A 20,014-nucleotide genomic window follows, 5' to 3' on the forward strand; every position below is an offset into this window, starting at 1 on the left:
CCACCACTGCCGTCCGTTGCAATTCTCCCATAACCCCGTTAGTCTTTAAGATGTTAAATAACCGAACTAGAAACACCCTTATCACGTCCCAATTCATCACATAAAAATCATTCGGCAGCCCATCAATACCAGAAGCTTTACCTAAGCACGCCCCTGCCAGAGCCTGCCATATCTCACACTCTGTAATAGGCCCTTCCAATGCTTCTCTATCTTGCATACTAAGCCTACACTGCATATTGTTACCGAATTCCCATATTGCCATATTACTTATCCCAACTCTAGACATGTAATTCCTAAACCAAGCATCAATATACCCGCTCATGCCCTCCGTCGTCACCAACACTTGGCCTTGAAGATAACCTTCTCTCCCTTTATGCACTGTTAACCCCATCATCTCCGTGGCTGCCCTCCTCTGCCGCTGTTCCCTTAACACACACGCCGAAGGCCGATCCCCGTAGAGAACCTCCTTCAAACCTCTGGCCACACGTGCATCATCAAATCGATCATTATGCAAACCCTTTATATGTTGCTTTAAATCCTCTATTTCCTCCACAGGGTATTGCGCACAATCACCCACATAACAATAGCGTAACTGTCCTTCAAAATACCCTTGAAGCCCATACAACAGTTGATTACTTTCCCACCCAAGCCGAACATAATAATCCCGGATACGTTTCTTAGCCACCACATCCCACCACCTAACCAATTCACCATCCCCAGGAGCCCCCGCTAACAAACCCTCCCAAAAAGACTCAAAAGATTTTCTGTTCTCCTCCCCTTTTAACAATTTAACATTTAATTTCCAATAACTACGACCCCTCTTAGGTAAACCCTCCCACCCTGCGTCCACGAGAACCCCTCTATGATCAGAAAACACTACATCTATGATACGCACACTATTAACTACGATGGTGCGCGGCACATACACTCTATCAAGTCGCGCCTCATATCCACAATGTACAACCTCTCCCCCCCACCACATCCATTAATCCCACCCCTGACATTAAATCTCCCAATACGCCTGAAAAGTATCCACTTCCCCGAGGCTCTACATCCTTACGCCGGATCATGCAATTCCAATCCCTGCCTACAATAGCTACTTCAGGGAGTGACCTCAAATAATAAATTAACACCTCTTTCACAAAGGTAGCTTTTACACACCCATCATTCTCGGCCATACACGCACACAAATGCCACCTTCACCCGTCCCCATAGTCTTTCCACCCTTATTATCCTCCCCTCCCCCCCTTCACTACTTCTCACAACAAACGGGCTAGTCTCCCTGATCATGATGGCTACGCCACCTTTCAACCAAATAGCATTCTCTATATACACGTCATATCCTTCTATCCGCAATTCATTGCCATATTTATGATTGTGTTCCTGTACGAACACAACGTCCACATTATTATGCTCCAATAAATCACGTAACCATACACACTTTCGTACAGTTCGCAAACCATTAATATTTATTGTGAGGCACTTAAAATCGACAATGGGGGTTTTCCTTTCGACACTGAATGTTTTTCACTAGATTTTTTGTTTCCAATTTTCCCTTCCCCCCTTTTGAAGCACTCCTGATCAACCCCTGAGCTTTGGGTGCACAGGACCCTCTCTGTGCCACATCCGCCCATGGCTTCTTCCCTGATCTTTGGGCTGGCGTTAACACATCATCGGAATCTGAAAGTGTAACAGAGCGCTTTCGCGTTACACTTTCCACCTGCATTTCGTCTTCCACAGTGCAATCCTGGTGGATTTCCACCTCCACCGTTTGTTTCAGCAAAGCGTCAGAGACATCCACTACCAGCTGCACGTCGTGTCTCACGTCCGCCGTTGCAGCATGTCCCAAGTCTAGGGATGGTGCCGTCGCAGGACTCATGCTGTCCTCTGTAAATAATTCATCTAACACAGAGACAATGGATTTCTCCACGTCATTGGCATGTTCTCGCAAAGCCGTTCCCACCTCTGGGTCCCACCTTCCGGGAGTGTAGCACACACCTTGTCCATAGACCTCTCAACCTCTTCGCTCCAAGACGTCTTAATCCTGAGGGTTGCACAGGTGCTTCAGGCACATCTTGCCTTACACCTTCCTCCCCTAGATCCTTGCTCTGTTGTTCAACCCTGGCACCTCGTCTCCTTTCACACTGCACTGCCAAATGATCGTATGCTCCACACAACCTACAAGTGCGGCGTTGCCCTGCATAAGTCACAAATACCTGAGTCCTGAAGTCTTGCAGGATCACATAAGAAGGGATTGGATGTCGTAATGTCATTTTTACAGAAAAGTTCCCTCAGGTATTCCTTCATATGGGCTATCAGACCACCTCCCTGCAGTAGCCATGTGTATGGTGCCATAATTACCCAGGGCAGCACGTATGTCAGTCTCATCAGCCTCAAAGGGTACGTTTCTGACTTTTACCCATGTATAATGGCGGGATACATCGTGTAGCTTCACAGACACAGCCTGGTTAACCACTAGATTAACCTCCTGATACTTGTCGACGACCGCCTCGTAAACATGAGCTGAGCAAAACTTCATAAAGATTCTCGTCACACCATTCATCGCCACACCGTACAAATCCTCGTTGGCGATACCATAGGTGTCACGGATTATCGCTGGCAATAACATCGCCGTTGATGGTCCAAGCACTGCCCCACGAGTTAATTCCAAACACACAGTGTTGACGTGGCGTCTGCCTGCCTGCGCTATGTTGAGAAAATGGAACTGCCACCAAACAGCTATAGAGGGCAGCAGTGCAGAACACGTCCTCTCTACTCAATGGCTGAGAGACGAATGATGAAATTGCGGCATAACAATTGGTGCTGCTGGTACAGCCGTCTCACCAAGTGAAACATACATACATGCACACACATATAGCCATGTATATATATACCTATACTTACAAATATCAATACGTACAACTTAGTATGTATTGATGTTTGCATGTATTGATGCATTGTCACACACAGACTAATCCACACTTATATACAAAAGAGAAAAAATATACATGGACTGCATAAACATGCACAAGAATATATATATATATATATATATATATATATATATATATATATATATATATATATATATATATATATATATATATATGTGTGTGTGTGTGTGTGTGTGTGTGTGTGTGTGTGTGTGTGTGTGTGTGTGTGTGTGTGTGTGTGTGTGTGTAAAACAACCACTCTGAAAGAATAGAGAAATTCCAAGCGCTTTCGTGTCTACTCCCATTATCAAGTTCCTTGATACTGTGAGTAGTCACGAAAGCGCTTGGAATTTCTCTATTCTTTCAGAGTGGTTGTTTTGCATATTCTGAAATCACCTGTTTACTGTGATCTTATTGCATATATAGCAGCGCTGTATAGCCCTTGTGGCTTAGCGCTTCTTTTTGATTATAATAATAATATATATACATATATATATATATGTATATATATATAATTATATATATATATATATATATATATATAATTATATATATATATATATAGAGAGAGAGAGAGAGAGAGAGAGAGAGAGAGAGAGAGAGAGAAACTTTCTTTTTTCTTTTTGGGCCAGCCTGCATTGGTGGGATACGGCCGGTTTGTTGAAAATATACATATACATACATATATATATATATATATATATATATATATATATATATATATATATATATATATATATATATATATATATATATATATATATATATAATTAAGGTACCACCTCTATAACTGGACTGGGGACACTCATCCTCAGAGAAGGCAATAAACGTACCTCAGGGAAAACTCAAGGTTCTCTCCAGAGCTGTTTGAATATTTTCTTTTAATACCCCCTATATTTTATATTCTATGGGGAAATTTATTAATAGACAGAATACATTTACAGGAAACACAAACATGAATACAATTGTACAATATGTTAAAGATTATGGATTTCCTCCAGCTCCTCCGAAGCCAGACGCGAGCCAAGTATGCAGCAAGCATTTCACCTCTTGATGGCCAGGCTGAGGCGCTGGAACATGAAAGTGGCTGCCCTTGGGTCCCTGGTGGTGTCGACGAGTCTGGAATCCAATTCTTTAAGGAAACGTGTGGCATTTTTTCCCCATGATCCCAAGGTCTCTGATCCCACTGGGACAAATTGATACTGTTGGCTTATGTCCCTGTACTTGCTGATCTTGTACTCCTCCCTGTGGTCGGCAGCTCCACCCTGTCACCCGACACTGTGACGGATATAGGTGTCAACCAGTGTGGACACACAGGTATAGTCCCATGCTAAGAGCTTGCCATTCTTCCAAGGATAGATAGTGATCCCATCGGGGTGGTTTGCTGGGTTGTGGGTTTTGTTGGCTGCTAGTGATCGGGGCTCCCTCTTGGCTGGGCATCCAGCTGTAGCAAGGGTTCTCTTTATGATGTCGTTGACCTCATTGTGTCTTGCATGCCAGCCCTTGGTTTTGGAACAGTTAAGGCCATGTAGACCATATTGGTCGGCTTGCGCTTTGCCGCAAATACACGTATATTCCGTGTGAATTGGGGCAGCAATGCGCAGAGCCACTGCAATACAGAGGGTTTTAGGGTCAAGGTGTGTTCCCATTCCTGATATGGGAACTGTTTGGAGGAAGTCCCTGCAGTGATGTGCGCTCACAGCCTGGAGACGGGCAGTTTCAATGTCTGATGTTGCAGCCCTGAGCATGTTGGCAAGCACCTTTTCAGTGATCAGGCCATCCCAGCTTGACTGTTTTTGAGCCAGTGCTGCAGTAGGGTTTGGTGCTGGAGCAGCAAGAGTCTCCCATTCAGTGATGGCACTGGCATAGTTACGGTCCTGTATTCCTGCTGAGTCAATTAGGTTTTCAGGAACAATTTGTCTTATTAACTCTTTTGATGCTATGGAAGAGGATAGGTAAGCTGGTAGAGCAATCTGGGAGGATCTGCGTACTCTCAGCCCCCCAAGCCTGACCGGAAGTGAGGCTTGCAACCACTGTCCATCTTCAAGGGAAAGATTCAATACACTCTCTAGCATGGTCTTATGGAGAGAGTCATATTCCTTGAGTTTTGGACTGCTGAAGGCTGGGGAGCATCTCAGAAAGTAGGTAAGTTTTAGGATTGACAGGGACCAGGTGAGTAGGTAGAAGGCATCATGTGTATCATTGTCTTTCATCCTGCCTTCCATCGTCTGGAAGTCTTGAGATTTTTTTCTTGGATCAGATCGATTGCATTGGACCCAAGAGGAGCACCAAGGAGAGTGCTGTTGGCTGGATCAATGGCTCATGCTGCTGGTGAAACAGCACTAATATTATGGATTATCTGTCGATTGGTAGAAACTATTTCACATTTGGTGGTGTTTAAAGATATGCCCAGGCTTTCTCCCATGTCTTTAATTTTTCCGATGTCCTCTAGGAGAGATTCTGTTGTACCAGCTAGGGTACCATCATCCAGGAACCAGATATTGAGCTCACTGGAGAGTGCTTCTGTGACTTCCTAGATGACCAAACAGAATAGAAAGGGGCAAGAGGGCCCCCCTGTTGCACACCCTCACACAAAATAATTTCACAGTCCCCAAACAATAGTTTGGAAGTCACACTATAACACGATGCTACGAAGGGATAGAGGGAAGGGAAGTTTCCATAAACTGCTTGGGGAGCAGCATCCCTTCTGACTGAGTTGAAAGTGTTGGCAAATTCCAATTTGATCAAGGCTTTTCCATCGGACATGTTGATATATACTCGTGCTGCGTGGGCAGATGCTTCACTGCTCTGTTGAACACCAAAACCGAGCTGAGTTGGTTTCAACATTGCAACAGCCTCTTGACTCACCCTTCTTACTGTAGCCTTGGCAGCTAGGCGCCGAAGGGTATTATCCACTACAATGGCCCTGATTCCTCCATTCTTTTTCCGGAGGGCATACAATGAGGCACCAAAGAAAAGGGGTCTAATGGCCTCTGGGACACTGCCAGCCAGGCACAGGTTGGAAAATTTGGTGAGTTTGGACAGCAGCCTCTCTGAAACACCACCAAGTGCTGGATTGGCCATTTGTTTTAAGTGTTGAGGCCTTAAACTGGTGAAACCTGCTTAGCCCTGTGGAAATGACATAGCAGCTTTATACACATCAGCATCCTGTAAGGTTAGATGTTCTTCGCCTTCTGCAATGTCAGGGAGGTCGATGTTGGTGCTGGGAGCCCTGGGTGGATGTTTGTCCTTCAGAGCTTGTGCCGTACTGATGTCCTTAGGAGCGATGGTATCCTCACTGGTTATAAGCCTCAGAGCTCCAATAGTATTACCCTCTTCTATTTTTTTGCTAATTTGGGCTCTGATTTTTGAGGCGTCAGGTGCCCTGTTGTTGGCATTTGCCCAGCGGGTGTTTGTCGCCCTAGGAGAGAGACAGACAAGGTTGTCATCCCTCGGGAATGCATTTATTGCCCTAATAACATGTTTACCTGGAGAGAGTTCCGGGGGTCAACGCCCCCGCGGCCCGGTCTGTGACCAGGCCTCCTGGTGGATCAGAACCTGATCAACCAGGCTGTTGCTGCTGGCTGCACGCAAACCAACGTACGAGCCACAGCCCGGCTGGTCAGGAACCGACTTTAGGTGCTTGTCCAGTGCCAGCTTGAAGACTGCCAGGGGTCTGTTGGTAATCCCCCTCATGTATGCTGGGAGGCAGTTGAACAGTCTCGGGCCCCTGACACTTATTGTATGGTCTCTTAACGTGCTAGTGACACCCCTGCTTTTCATTGGGGGGATGTTGCATCGTCTACCAAGTCTTTTGCTTTCGTAGTGAGTGATTTTCGTGTGCAAGTTCGGTACTAGTCCCTCTATGATTTTACAGGTGTATATAATCATGCATCTCTCCCGCCTGCATTCCAGGGAATACAGGTTTAGGAACCTCAAGCGCTCCCAGTAATTGAGGTGTTTTATCTCCGTTATGCGCGCCGTGAAGGTTCTCTGTACATTTTCTAGGTCAGCAATTTCACCTGCCTTGAAAGGTGCTGTTAGTGTGCAGCAATATTCCAGCCTAGATAGAACAAGTGATCTGAAGAGTGTCATCATGGGCTTGGCCTCCCTAGTTTTGAAGGTTCTCATTATCCATCCTGTCATTTTTCTAGCAGATGCGATTGATACAATGTTATGGTCCTTGAAGGTGAGATCCTCCGACATGATCACTCCCAGGTCTTTGACGTTGGTGTTTCGCTCTATTTTGTGGCCAGAATTTGTTTTGTACTCTGATGAAGATTTAATTTCCTCGTGTTTACCTTATCTGAGTAATTGAAATTTCTCATCGTTGAACTTCATATTGTTTTCTGCAGCCCACTGAAAGATTCGGTTGATGTCCGCCTGGAGCCTTGCAGTGTCTGCAATGGAAGACACTGTCATGCAGATTCGGGTGTCATCTGCAAAGGAAGACACGGTGCTGTGGCTGACATCCTTGTCTATGTCAGATATGAGGATGAGGAACAAGATGGGAGTGAGTACTGTGCCTTGTGGAACAGAGCTTTTCACCGTAGCTGCCTCGGACTTTACTCTGTTGACGACTACTCTCAGTGTTCTGTTAGTGAGAAAATTATAGATCCATCGACCGACTTTTCCTGTTATTCCTTTAGCACGCATTTTATGCGCTATTACGCCATGGTCACACTTGTCAAAGGCTTTTGCATTCTTTTTATCTTCTAGCGCATTTAGGACCTTGTCGTAGTGATCCAATAGTTGAGACAGACAGGAGCGACCTGTTCTAAACCCATGTTGCCCTGGGTTGTGTAACTGATGGGTTTCTAGATGGGTGGTGATCTTGCTTCTTAGGATCCTTTCAAAGATTTTTATGATATGGGATGTTAGTGCTATCGGTCTGTAGTTCTTTGCTGTTGCTTTACTGCCCCCTTTGTGGAGTGGGGCTATGTCTGTTGTTTTTAGTAACTGTGGGACGACCCCCATGTCCATGATCCCTCTCCATAGGATGGAAAAGGCTCGTGATAGGGGCTTCTTGCAGTTCTTGATGAACACGGAGTTCCATGAGTCTGGCCCTGGGGCAGACTGCATGGGCATGTCATTTATCGCCTGTTCGAAGTCATTTGGCGTCAAGATAACATCGGATAGGCTTGTGTTAACCAAATTTTGTGGCTCTCTCATAAAAATTCATTTTGATCTTCGACTCTCAGTCTGGTTAGCGGCTTGCTAAAAACTGAGTCATATTGGGACTTGAGTAGCTCACTCATTTTCTTGCTGTCACCTGTGTAGGACCCATCTTGTTTAAGTAGGGACCCAATACTGGACGTTGTTCTCGACTTTGATTTGGCATAGGAGAAGAAATACTTTGGGTTTCTTTCGATTTCATTTGTGGCTTTTAGTTCTTCCCGCGATTCCTGACTCCTATAAGATTCCTTTAGCTTGAGTTCGATGCTTGCAATTTCTCTGACCAGTGTCTCCCTACGCATTTCAGATATATTGACCTCTTTTAGCCGCTCTGTTATTCTTTTCCGTCGCCTGTAAAGGGAGCGCCTGTCTCTTTCTATTTTACATCTACTCCTCCTTTTTCTTAGAGGAATAAGCCTTGTGCATACATCGAGTGCCACCAAGTTAATCTGTTCTAGGCATAAGTTGGGGTCTGTGTTGCTTAGTATATCTTTCCAGCTTATATCGGTTAGGACTTGGTTTACTTGGTCCCACTTTATGTTTTTGTTATTGAAGTTGAATTTGGTGGATGCTCCCTCGTGACTAGTCTCATTATGTCGGTCTGGGGCTCCACACATACATGTCTGAACCTCAGTTATGTTGTGATCTGAGTATATTGTTTTTGATATGGTGACATTTCTTATCAGATCATCATTGTTAGTGAAGATGAGGTCTAGTGTATTCTCCAGTCTAGTAGGCTCTATTATTTGCTGGTTTAGATTGAATTTTGTGCAGAGATTTAAAAGCTCGTGTGAGTGTGAGTTTTCATCAGAGCTGCATCCTGGTGTTATTACTGCAACAATATTATTTGCTATATTCCTCCATTTTAGGTGCCTTAAGTTGAAATCCCCCAGGAGCAAGATGTTGGGTGCAGGAGCTGGAAGATTTTCCAGACAGTGGTCAATTTTTAACAGCTGTTCCTGGAATTGCTGGGATGTTGCATCCGGAGGCTTGTAGACTGCCACAATGACTAGGTTTTGGTTCTCGACCTTTACTGCTAAAACTTCCACTACATCATTTGAGGCATTAAGCAGTTCTGTGCAAACAAGTGACTCTGCAATGTACAGGCCAACCCTCCCCCTTTTGCCTGTTCACTCTGTCACATCTGTATAGGTTGTAACCTGGGATCCATATTTCGTTGTCCAAGTGATCCTTTATGTGGGTCTCAGTGAAAGCCGCGAACATTGCCTTTGCCTCTGCAGGCAGTCCACGGATGAAAGGTATTTTGTTGTTTGTTGCTGGCTTTAGACCCTGTATATTTGCAAAGAAGAATGTCATCGGACTGGTGGTATTGTTGGTACTGGGGGGGATTTTTTTTCCGGCATTAGTATCTGTATCTGTTGGTTTGGAGTGGAGGCAATCAACTGTGGCTCCACTCGAGGAATGACTGGATTTGGTGTACGATTTCTGCCATTTCCTGCCAGTTTTTTTTCCTTCCTGGCACTAAAAAACATCTCCCTCTTGAGTGGCTGTGGCTACCCAGGTTTTCCCATGGCCTGGATGTTTTGTATCTTTTTGTACCCTTTAGATGGTGTGCCTGGCAATTTAAGTTATAGCACAGTCTTTCCTGTACTGAAGAGGTATACATTTCAGGGTAAAAAAGCTTACAGGAAGGGAGTTTGCATTTTCCTGTTGTCATATGGGCATGGCATTTTCTAGGGTGGTCATAGTTGTACGTCCCGTCTGTTTTTCCAGATTTCCCATGTCTGCCGATACCAAGTGCATAGTATGTGCACAGGCTTGGTTTCCGTTTGCCTTGGGTTTCTGTGACTGTATTCCCTGTTGGTGCATGTTTCCCTGTCTTATTCCTATCCTCCCTAGCACCAACAATGGAGCTCCCACCAGTTGTTTTTGGTAATATATCCTCACTATTGCTAGTGGAGTCCTCTTGTTTGCTATTTCCTGTGGTATTTCTAGTTTGCAATATTGGTTTTATCTTTGACTACACTTGTTTCCCCACTACGGCTCCTATCCTCTATGAGGTCATTTATATGTATTCCTTCCTGCGTATAATTCCCGACTACCTGGACAAAATCTCCAGCTTCACCATTACTGTCTCCCAGGACAGCACCTCCAACTTCACCATTACTGTCTCCCAGGACAGTACCTCCAGCTTCACCATTACTGTCTCCCAGGACAGCACCTCCAGCTTCACCATTACTGTCTCCCAGGACAGCACCTCCAGCTTCACCATTACTGTCTCCCAGGACAGCACCTCCAGCTTCACCATTACTGTCTCCCAGGACAGCACCTCCAGCTTCACCATTACTATCTCCCCACTATCAGCCCCACATTTACTGACTACCAGGACATCACCTCCAGCCTTACAGTTTCTGACTACATGGCCAGTATCAAGGGCAGTACCATTCAGCCCAGACTTTCTATGTTCCCATCTGTTGTAGAAAGCTTCCAGGTTGTCTATGAAAGCAGCTTTGATGTTATCCTCTTTTAATACCCTTGTGATTTTAGTCCACAGATTTTCCTCATTTGGGCATACCCAAAAACACTTCCCTGTTTTAATACTGCTTGTAGCTAGTTCTTGGATATCTGCACAAGGGGCGTGACACCAATTTCCACTATAATGACAATTTATCCATGTGGAAGCCCGTTTGTTTGATTGACTGCAGACTATACAGAGCTTCATAATGATTTATGGTTGATTTACTGTAATTCTACTAGCAACCTCTTGAATACTCTATTAATAACCTCCTTAAATGAAGCTCTAGCTATTTGTATTTCTATTTCTAACTGTACTTGTATATTGGACAGCTTACCGTGTACGTTCCTGATTTATATTTATTGTTTGTGTTTGATAAGGGCGCCTACAACCCCATCCGTTTACAGTCTGCTTTATTGTCCAACGAAACCTTTTGTAACCAGTCAAGGGTTCGGACCATCAAGGGTTCGGACCAGTCGAGGGTTCGGACCAGTCAAGGGTTCGGACCAGTAAAGGGTTCGGACCAGTCGATCTGATCTGATCAGTGGGTCACTTATTTAAAACATACTAGTCGGTGATTTGGGCTAACACATGAAGGATCTACTTGAAATTATCTACCCGAGTAATATGTGATTTAATTGATACAAAAGTATAACTTGCGTGTTGAAGAGCCGGTGATTTCTGGCAGCTCCTACAATGACAAACGGTCGAGCCTCAACCCTTGTTTATCAATCGCTGTATCTAGCTTTTCTAGTTTTTTTTCGTCTCCACCACAATAAATGCTATATTATCACTATAGTTGACTGGTGGAAATTTTGGAGGAAGGACACTTTTTCTGTAGTAATAATTGCTTCTCGTTGTGTATATTGCGACCGCTGGTAACTACAGGTTATATGAAATTCACAGTATACGTCTGGTATTTCAAGAAAAAAGAAACTAATGAAAGTCACTCCACTCCACTAAGTACCATTATAATACTGGTTAGCTGCTACTACAACACTGTATTCTGCTATTCACTGGTATCACTAGATTATATGCGAGTACACTAGCAGGCCAGGAAGATTATTAAAACAGCTGACCTGTGTGGTAAGTTTCTGGCGACTTCTGGCACCTGCCTCATATAGTGAAGGATGGCACATATCTACTGAATATGTTGATATGCTTATACTAATATTAACAACAGTTAATATTAGCAGCAGTTAAATCTTTATTAATTATTAAATGACACTGATGGTGGCAGTACCTATTAGTAATAACTGACAGCCATTATTAATTTTTTGTTGATCATTATATTACACTTATTATTAATCATAACCTTATTCCATTAATTCCCGAATTAGTAACTAGTGACAATCAGATATTATTGATTAAAAAAAAAAAACTATGGTCACAGCGTTCATCATATCACAAATCCTTCTTATTTATGAGAAGTATTGTAGGTGACTGGTGGAAGGAAAACAGATTTAATCTCATTCCACAGGGATTGTATAGTCCATAAATGTTTGGGTCTTACCGGGAAATACAAAAATGATGACAGACCTCAATGGCTTTAACAGAAAAAAAATTTTGTGCAGAAAATCAAGAGATAACCTTCGACCTGCACGGAAGTATGAATTACACCGTGTTGAGGATGAAGCAGGAAGCATGCGAGAGAAATCGCTAGATCGTTGGAAATTAGAGTTCGTGGACTCGAAAACACCTGGACACTTAACAATGGTTATTGAGGCACGACTGGCATCCACGAAAACGACCTACAGAGGCGGGTGTTGCTTGAGGCTGTTTTAATTGCCACAACTGAAGCAGTCACACGAAGGTCTGGGAGCTTCAGTGTTTGCAAATTTTTGTTTAAAGATCGTTATCCATGTTAAAATCCGTCGTCATATGAGTGGACATTGACAAGCTAGACAGCATGAATTTTGGCCCATGGTAGTTAAGTCTTGCTTAAATGCATGCTATCTCTTACTTGTACAACTTACTTATAGCAACCTGACACATCTACTTTACCTAACCCTTGCTACTGGTCACTTGTACGTGTTAAAGTTCGCACATGATGCTTTGCTAATTCTTTGACTCAAGAATAATCGATCCCTAGGGAGAGTTAAAATAATTTCCCTTAGGCTCTCCACGGTAACCCCTCCCCTCACTCGAAACTCAGTAGGCCTAAAAATTACATACTCTCATTGTCATATATAGCAGGCAGATAAGATAAAAACATGAATGATTAAACATTTCATATGTTTTAAGGCATGAGGAATCAGACTGCATCATTATTTTTATTATTAAATGTACATGAAGCACAAATTATGTTAATCACTATTTCCATCTCAGCCACATACATACAGTCACATATAATGAAAAATGCTTTAAAACAAACATTTTACAGTACTTTATTAGTTTTCAGATCAGACCAGAATGATCATCGTAGGTTAATATACCGTGGAATAACATTAAATAATATGCTCATTCTTGACTTCCCTAAGTAAATTTCCTGGGTAGTACTCTAGCACTCAGTCTGAATCGCAACTTATATTTTTTCTTAATGCATTCACGCTTACTACATCAGCCTTGTTAACAAGCGACTCTTGTTTGCCAGAACCAAGTAGGTTCTCTCCCCTTGTATGTTCTGTAACAAACTGCTTTGGAAAACAATCTTGAACTACCTCTAAGAAGTTGTTACTCAAAATTCCCTGCCAAGAAATTCCAATCAATATGACTAAAGTTAAAGTCTCCTAGAATTACAACATTATCGTTCCTTGTGGCTCTAACAATTTCTTCCCACAGTAGTCTTCCTCGGTCTCTGTCCAAGTTTGGAGGACTGTATATCACACCTAAAATCAATTTTTCGTGCCCCTCTGAAAATTCTACCCAAACAGACTCAGTATGTGTTTCAGACTTTATACCCGTTTTTATGCAACAGTTTAAACGCTCTCGGTTATAAAGTGCCACCCCACCCCCCTTTCCGACACTTCTGTCTACTTCGAACAATTTAAAATCCTGAATGTGATCTTCAGCAGGCATGTCCCGAATATTCATATTAAACCACGTCTCAATTATGGCAAAAACATCAATGTTACCCACACTTGCAACTAATCTCAGTTCATCCATCTTATTTCTTGCACTACAACTATTAACATATCTCTGATATGTGCTGATTTCTGTTCCTTCACTATACCTGTTACTGTCTTTATCATCTAGTACCACTGGCTTTCCAATATTCACCAATAACTCTACCTCATTCTGCCTGTAACTGTTTTCCCTAAAACTCACACTATCGCTACACTGAGAATTCATTGATTTTCCACAAAAATCCATACCACTATCAATTTTTAGTTTAAAGACTTAACAACTCCCTCCACTGCATTGGTCAGTGCTCCCACCCCAAACCCTGGCATACATGTTATTTCTGCCATAGAAGAAGTCTCAGTTGTCTTTGAATGTTACTGCATTTTCCTTACAATGTTTGTCCAGTCAGCAATTGACACCAATTGCCCTGGACAACCATTCATTTCCAACTTCTCTCCTGGCAAAATGCCACATATCACAAGGTTCCCACCCTTCTTCCTGATTATCTCTACTGCTGTCCTATACCTGCTAATCAGGTCTTCACTCCTATATCTGTCAACATCGTTGCCTCCTCCACTAAGGCAGGTAATAGGATTGCTCCCATAACCTTTTGTGATATCGTCTAGACGGCTAACAATATCCCCCATCCCAGCCCCAGGAGAACATATTTTCTGCCTCCTCTTCCTACCCCTAAGACAAAAAGCCCTATCCATAAACTTAACCTGACTGTCCCCAACTAAAACAATGTTCTTACCTTCACTGATAGAGTTCGTCGTGGCATTCTAGATGGTCTACGTTGGGATGGCCTTCATTGGAATGATCTTTGTTGGGGTTTCAAGGGATGTCAACTCACCCTCATCTGCCAATGTTCCTTGGCACTCATTATGTTCCCAGTAGACAACCCACATTCGTCGGGTAATAACGAAAATGGGTTTGAAGTTTTCACAGCAGTCTTCTGGATCTTCATTGTTTCTGCCACTCCATTAGTTTTCTTGACCTTCAGCTGCATTCCATGTTGTCCAGTCACTGACCAGGTTCCCCACCTGACCTGAGGACTCACAGCGGTAGGATTAGTACGAATCCTCTTGTTTTCCTCCGTCAATCGCCGTATCTCGAGCTTAGCTACCCTAAGCTCCTCTTTAATTAAGCTGCTGGTAAAGTTGTTCAATGGAGGGCATCTTGTTTCAGATTCACAAACAGTACACTAGTCACGTCCTCACAGAGCTAAGTGCAGATCCCCACTGGAACTAAGTACAGGTCACCACTGGAGCAGTAATGGATTCAAATTAGGTAAGTTAGATTTAGAAACAATATAGGAAAGTACTGGTTTGTAGATGAATGGTTCGGAGAACCGATAAGTTGATAAATTAGACACATGTGCAACTCTTAGGTATGTTTAATGAGTAAACGTTTCAAAATTATTTACAAACATTATCTCTCAGTCCACAGTAGGATTCGAACTTGCACATTCATGTAGGCAGTAAGCCTACATGGCTAGTTCCCATAGTTTCCACCAGAAGGCAAGTCTCTGGGTGGGCATGCCCAGGCTTGCCTCCCTCTCAGTCGGCGGCAGCCCAACCTAGAGTCAACACCTGTCACTTCTCTCTCCCTCGCTGGGCATGGCCCTCCAGGGCTAGGGCACTTGAACACATTACCTGTGTATCACGAACCGCAAATAAAGAAGCCTCTAAGAAGCATCATTTATCTCTGCTACTAAACACACACGTAATAACCTGACAAATGGTGGCTTAGAAGTGTTCCCAGCAGTTGTGTTTGCCTGGGGAGAGGAGGAAGAAGGAAGATGTCTTCACTTCATCACCCCCTACAAGAGGCATCCGTCTCTCTATGCTTTATCCTAGCACTAAAAGCAGTCGACGAACACACAGACATATATATAGCCCCAGGCCAACAATTAACTCGTTGGTCATTGACCTCTGCACTGACACTATCAAGAAATAGCCCTTCTGATGTCGACATAGCCAATCAAAGCCATATACGCAATAGCTACCTCACACACTCAGACACAGACACACATGCACACACACACACACACGTATGTGCACCCTGGTCACCTCTGACCTCATGGTTTAGTCATTTACCTATAAACTGATGCAAACCAGAAATAGTTAAGTCAAGTGAAGCTATCCAAAGGGAGAGGGGGTAGGGGCACCCTTTCTTGCTGTTTTGTGATCCCCCCCACACACTATATTTGTTAATTCCTTTTATTAATTAAACTAATTGTATTATTGTTACATTTTGTTATAAAGGAATTCCTTCATCTGGGAGCCCCTCTGGCAGGGATGCCCGTGGCAGCTGCCCCCTTTACCCCCTTATAAATCCTGCCCTGTGTGCCACAGTGAGTAGGCTAGAGTTCTAGGAGGATATTTGCAGCAGCTAGTACTAACAAGTACTTTACTGATATGAAATTGGGACAACTTGTCAGAGTAAAGTTGAAAAAGATTCTTAAGGGACCATTTACCTCATTTAAGAAGTTTTTATTCAACTGTATATTTGTAACTTTTGAATATTTCTTGATAAAAAAACCCAGCAGTTCCAGTTCATTGATGTCGTAAAACGTTGTATGACCCGCTGGGGTTTATTGCATGTTCAATAGAGAGTTTATAATTATTTACATTCTACTGTACTGAAATTGAGGATTGCTGTGCAACTTGTGACTTGCTCAAAATTGTCTACTGCTTCCTGGAGCTAATGAAATAGGTAGAGAAAGAGAATGGTAATGTTACAGTCGCCCTCCATTCCTCTCTCACACTCCATCCCTCTCACACGCCATCCCTCTCACACTCCATCCCTCTCACCCTTCATCCCAGTCACAACCTTTATATCTCTCATCCTCCACTCTTTCTTAACCTCCATCCCTCGCTCATACTCCAGTAAACTCACCCTCCATCCTTTCCTCATCCTCCATCCTTATCATTTTCGATCCTTCTCTGTCGTCCATTTTGACACAAATAAGGCTTTTGCTTTCCTACAACTACGACAGCAATAACAGCAGCAGCAACAACAACAGCAGCAACAACAACAGCAGCAACAACATCAACATCAGTCAATTATAACTCCGTCCCTCTAAAACATATGTAGATGTTTTACAGGAACAATTAATATTTTGTTTGTTGCATCTGTGTTGATTCATGTCTTTTATCATCAGCAGCGTTACAAATAAATTATTCTGGCTTTTAAAAATGTCGGTATGAATATACACGAGTATGATTGGCGATGTAGTGCTGGTCATGTTAGTGAACATGAATAGTGATGTAGTGCTGGTCATGTTAGTGAACATGAATAGTGATGCAGTGCTGGTCATGTTAGTGAACATGAATAGTGATGTAGTGCTGGTCATGTTCGTGAACATGAATAGTGATGTAGTGCTGGTCATGTTAGTGAACATGAATAGTGATGTAGTGCTGGTCATGTTCGTGAACATGAATAGTGATGCAGTGCTGGTCATGTTAGTGAACATGAATAGTGATGTAGTGCTGGTCATGTTAGTGAACATGAATAGTGATGTAGTGCTGGTCATGTTCGTGAACATGAATAGTGATGCAGTGCTGGTCATGTTAGTGAACATGAATAGTGATGTAGTGCTGGTCATGTTAGTGAACATGAATAGTGATGTAGTGCTGGTCATGTTCGTGAACATGAATAGTGATGCAGTGCTGGTCATGTTAGTGAACATGAATAGTGATGTAGTGCTGGTCATGTTAGTGAACATGAATAGTGATGCAGTGCTGGTCATGTTAGTGAACATGAATAGTGATGCAGTGCTGGTCATGTTAGTGAACATGAATAGTGATGCAGTGCTGGTCATGTTAGTGAACATGAATAGTGATGCAGTGCTGGTCATGTTAGTGAACATGAATAGTGATGCAGTGCTGGTCATGTTCGTGAACATGAATAGTGATGCAGTGCTGGTCATGTTCGTGAACATGAATAGTGATGCAGTGCTGGTCATGTTAGTGAACATGAATAGTGATGCAGTGCTGGTCTTGTTAGTGAACATGAATAGTGATGTAGTGCTGGTCACGTTAGTGAACATGAATATTAATGTAGTGCTGGTCATGTTAGTGAACATGAATAGTGATATAGTGCTGGTAATGCTAGTGAACATGAATAGTGATGTAGTGCTGGTAACGTTAGTGAACATGAAGAGTGATGTAGTGCTGGTCATGTTAGTGAACATGAATAGTGATGTAGTGTTGGTCATGGTAGTGAACATGAATGGTGATGTAGTGCTGATCATGATAGTGAACATAAATAGTGATGTAGTGGTGGTCATGTTAGTGAACATGAATAGTGATGTAGTGTTGGTCATGTTAGTGAACACCAATAGTGATTTAGTGCTGGTCATGGTAGTGAACATGAATGGTGTAGTGCTGGTCATGTTAGTGAACATAAATAGTGATGTAGTGGTGGTCATGTTAGTGAACATGAATAGTGATTTAGTGCTGGTCATGATAGTGAACATGAATAGTGATGTAGTGCTGGTCATGGTAATGAACATGAATGGTGTAGTGCTGATCATGTTAGTGAACATAAATAGTGATGTAGTGGTGGTCATGATAGTGAACATGAATAGTGATGTAGTGGTGGTCATGTTGGTGAACATGATTGGTGACGTAGTGTTGGTCATAGTAGTGTACATGAAGGATGATGTTGTATTGATTAACTGAGTAATGATTACCTTAGTGTTGATTACTTGAGTGATAATTATCAGAGTGATGATCACCTGAGTGATAATTATCTGAGTGATGATTACCTGAGTGTTGATTACCTGAGTAATGATTACCTGATTGTTGGTTACTTGAGTGATAATTATCAGAGTGATGATCACCTGAGCGTTTATTACCTGAGTGATAATTACCTGAGTGTTGGTTACCTGAGTGATAATTATCTGAGTGATGGTTACTTGAGTATTGATTACCTGATTGTTGATAATCTGAGCGTTGATGTGAGCGTTGTTGATCTGATCGCTGTTAATCTGAGTGCAGGAGATTTGAATGTTGATGAAATTAATGGTAGTTTAGTTACTATCAAGCGAATCTGAGTGATTCTTCCTGAGTTTGTAATAATTAATTCTAAAGTCATGAGATTATTTATCTTACTTTGGTATTCAACTTTGTATTCAAAATTCCTTATGATTTTATTTTGTCTACTTTAGTAACACAAATTTTCATTTTTTAAGATATTCACAGAGTTAATTAAATACTTTCTGAGGGAAACTGAGATTTTGTTGTACCATGATTTATAGTTCCATGGTACAACAAAATCTCAGTTTCCCTCAGAAAGTATTTAAGTCATATGAATATCTTAAAAATAATGAAAATTTGTGTTACTAAAGTAGACAAAATAAAATCATAAGGAATTTTGAATACAAAGTTGATTACCAAAGTAAGATAAATAATCTCATGACTTTAGAATTAATTATTACAAACTCAGGAAGAATCACTCAGATTCGCTTGATAGTAACTTTAACAAATCAACAAACCTACTATTGAAAGGCAAAGATGAACTAATTAAAAAATTCATAACCATCATCCCATCTTAACCATACATGTATGGGTTAATCATTGCATATAAACCTGGTAATCCAGCCAGACCCATAATTAGCTCCATTTGTGTCGAATAGAGGGGTTTATGTCTGATTAGCTGATCCAGTCAGGGATATGCCGAGGACGTCTATGAGAATGACGACAAGGCAAACAGCTCATTAATTGTGTTTTGTCGTTCTGGGTGCCCTTAGGTATCTACTAGGACTGATGTATTTTTGTAGAGTGTGGAGAAATTTTCTCCAGGAGAGGGGTATCAGCCCCCTTCAGTCCCCTTCAGCCCCTTCAGCCCTTTCAGCCCTGAGGGGCCAAGCCCTCTCAGAAGGGGCGAGCGTCTTGTTTACTGCTACAGTGAGTAATTGATCACAGATGCCGTACTGTGACGTGGTCAAATGACCTCTGCTCCTTGCAGTCCAGTGTTGCAGAGTGTATTCTAATAAGAGACAGTATATTTCTTATTTTAGCAGGACAATTAAGGAAAATCCTGCCCCCACTTTATTACCATGGTAAAAATAGTGGACATTGTTGTCTATGCTCAAGACAACAAGAATCAAACATTCTGCTTTGCTTCATCGAGGAAGTGGCAAGGAAGCAAGGTACTAGGTCAGCTTTTTTTTTGTGCTAGGGGAGCAACGGCGTGGGGCGCTGTGGCGTCGGGCAGATTACTTTTGACTCTACTGAGAGTGACACTGATGCCAGGATAACCAACAAAGAACACTGATCTGTGTGTTAGTGTGGACAAAGTGTCTCACAAACACGATAAACACTTACAGAGAAGTGTGATCAACTTCTTAGTGATATTG

At 42.5% G+C, this 20,014-nt stretch overlaps 1 protein-coding gene across 1 annotated transcript in view; it reads left to right on the forward strand.

Annotated features, from left to right (window-relative positions):
• The first annotated feature begins 16,871 nt into the window (after positions 1–16,871).
• LOC138852655 (uncharacterized) overlaps positions 16,872–20,014 on the forward strand; it is a 445,859-nt gene continuing 442,716 nt past the window's right edge. Inside the window, exons 1-2 of the mRNA XM_070084742.1 lie at positions 16,872–18,187; positions 18,352–18,680. Of these exons, the coding sequence (XP_069940843.1) occupies positions 16,872–18,187; positions 18,352–18,680 (1,645 nt within the window). The remainder of the gene's footprint in view (positions 18,188–18,351; positions 18,681–20,014) is intronic.

This window comes from Cherax quadricarinatus, chromosome 13, assembly GCF_038502225.1.
Source record: "Cherax quadricarinatus isolate ZL_2023a chromosome 13, ASM3850222v1, whole genome shotgun sequence".
NCBI lineage: Eukaryota > Metazoa > Arthropoda > Malacostraca > Decapoda > Parastacidae > Cherax > Cherax quadricarinatus.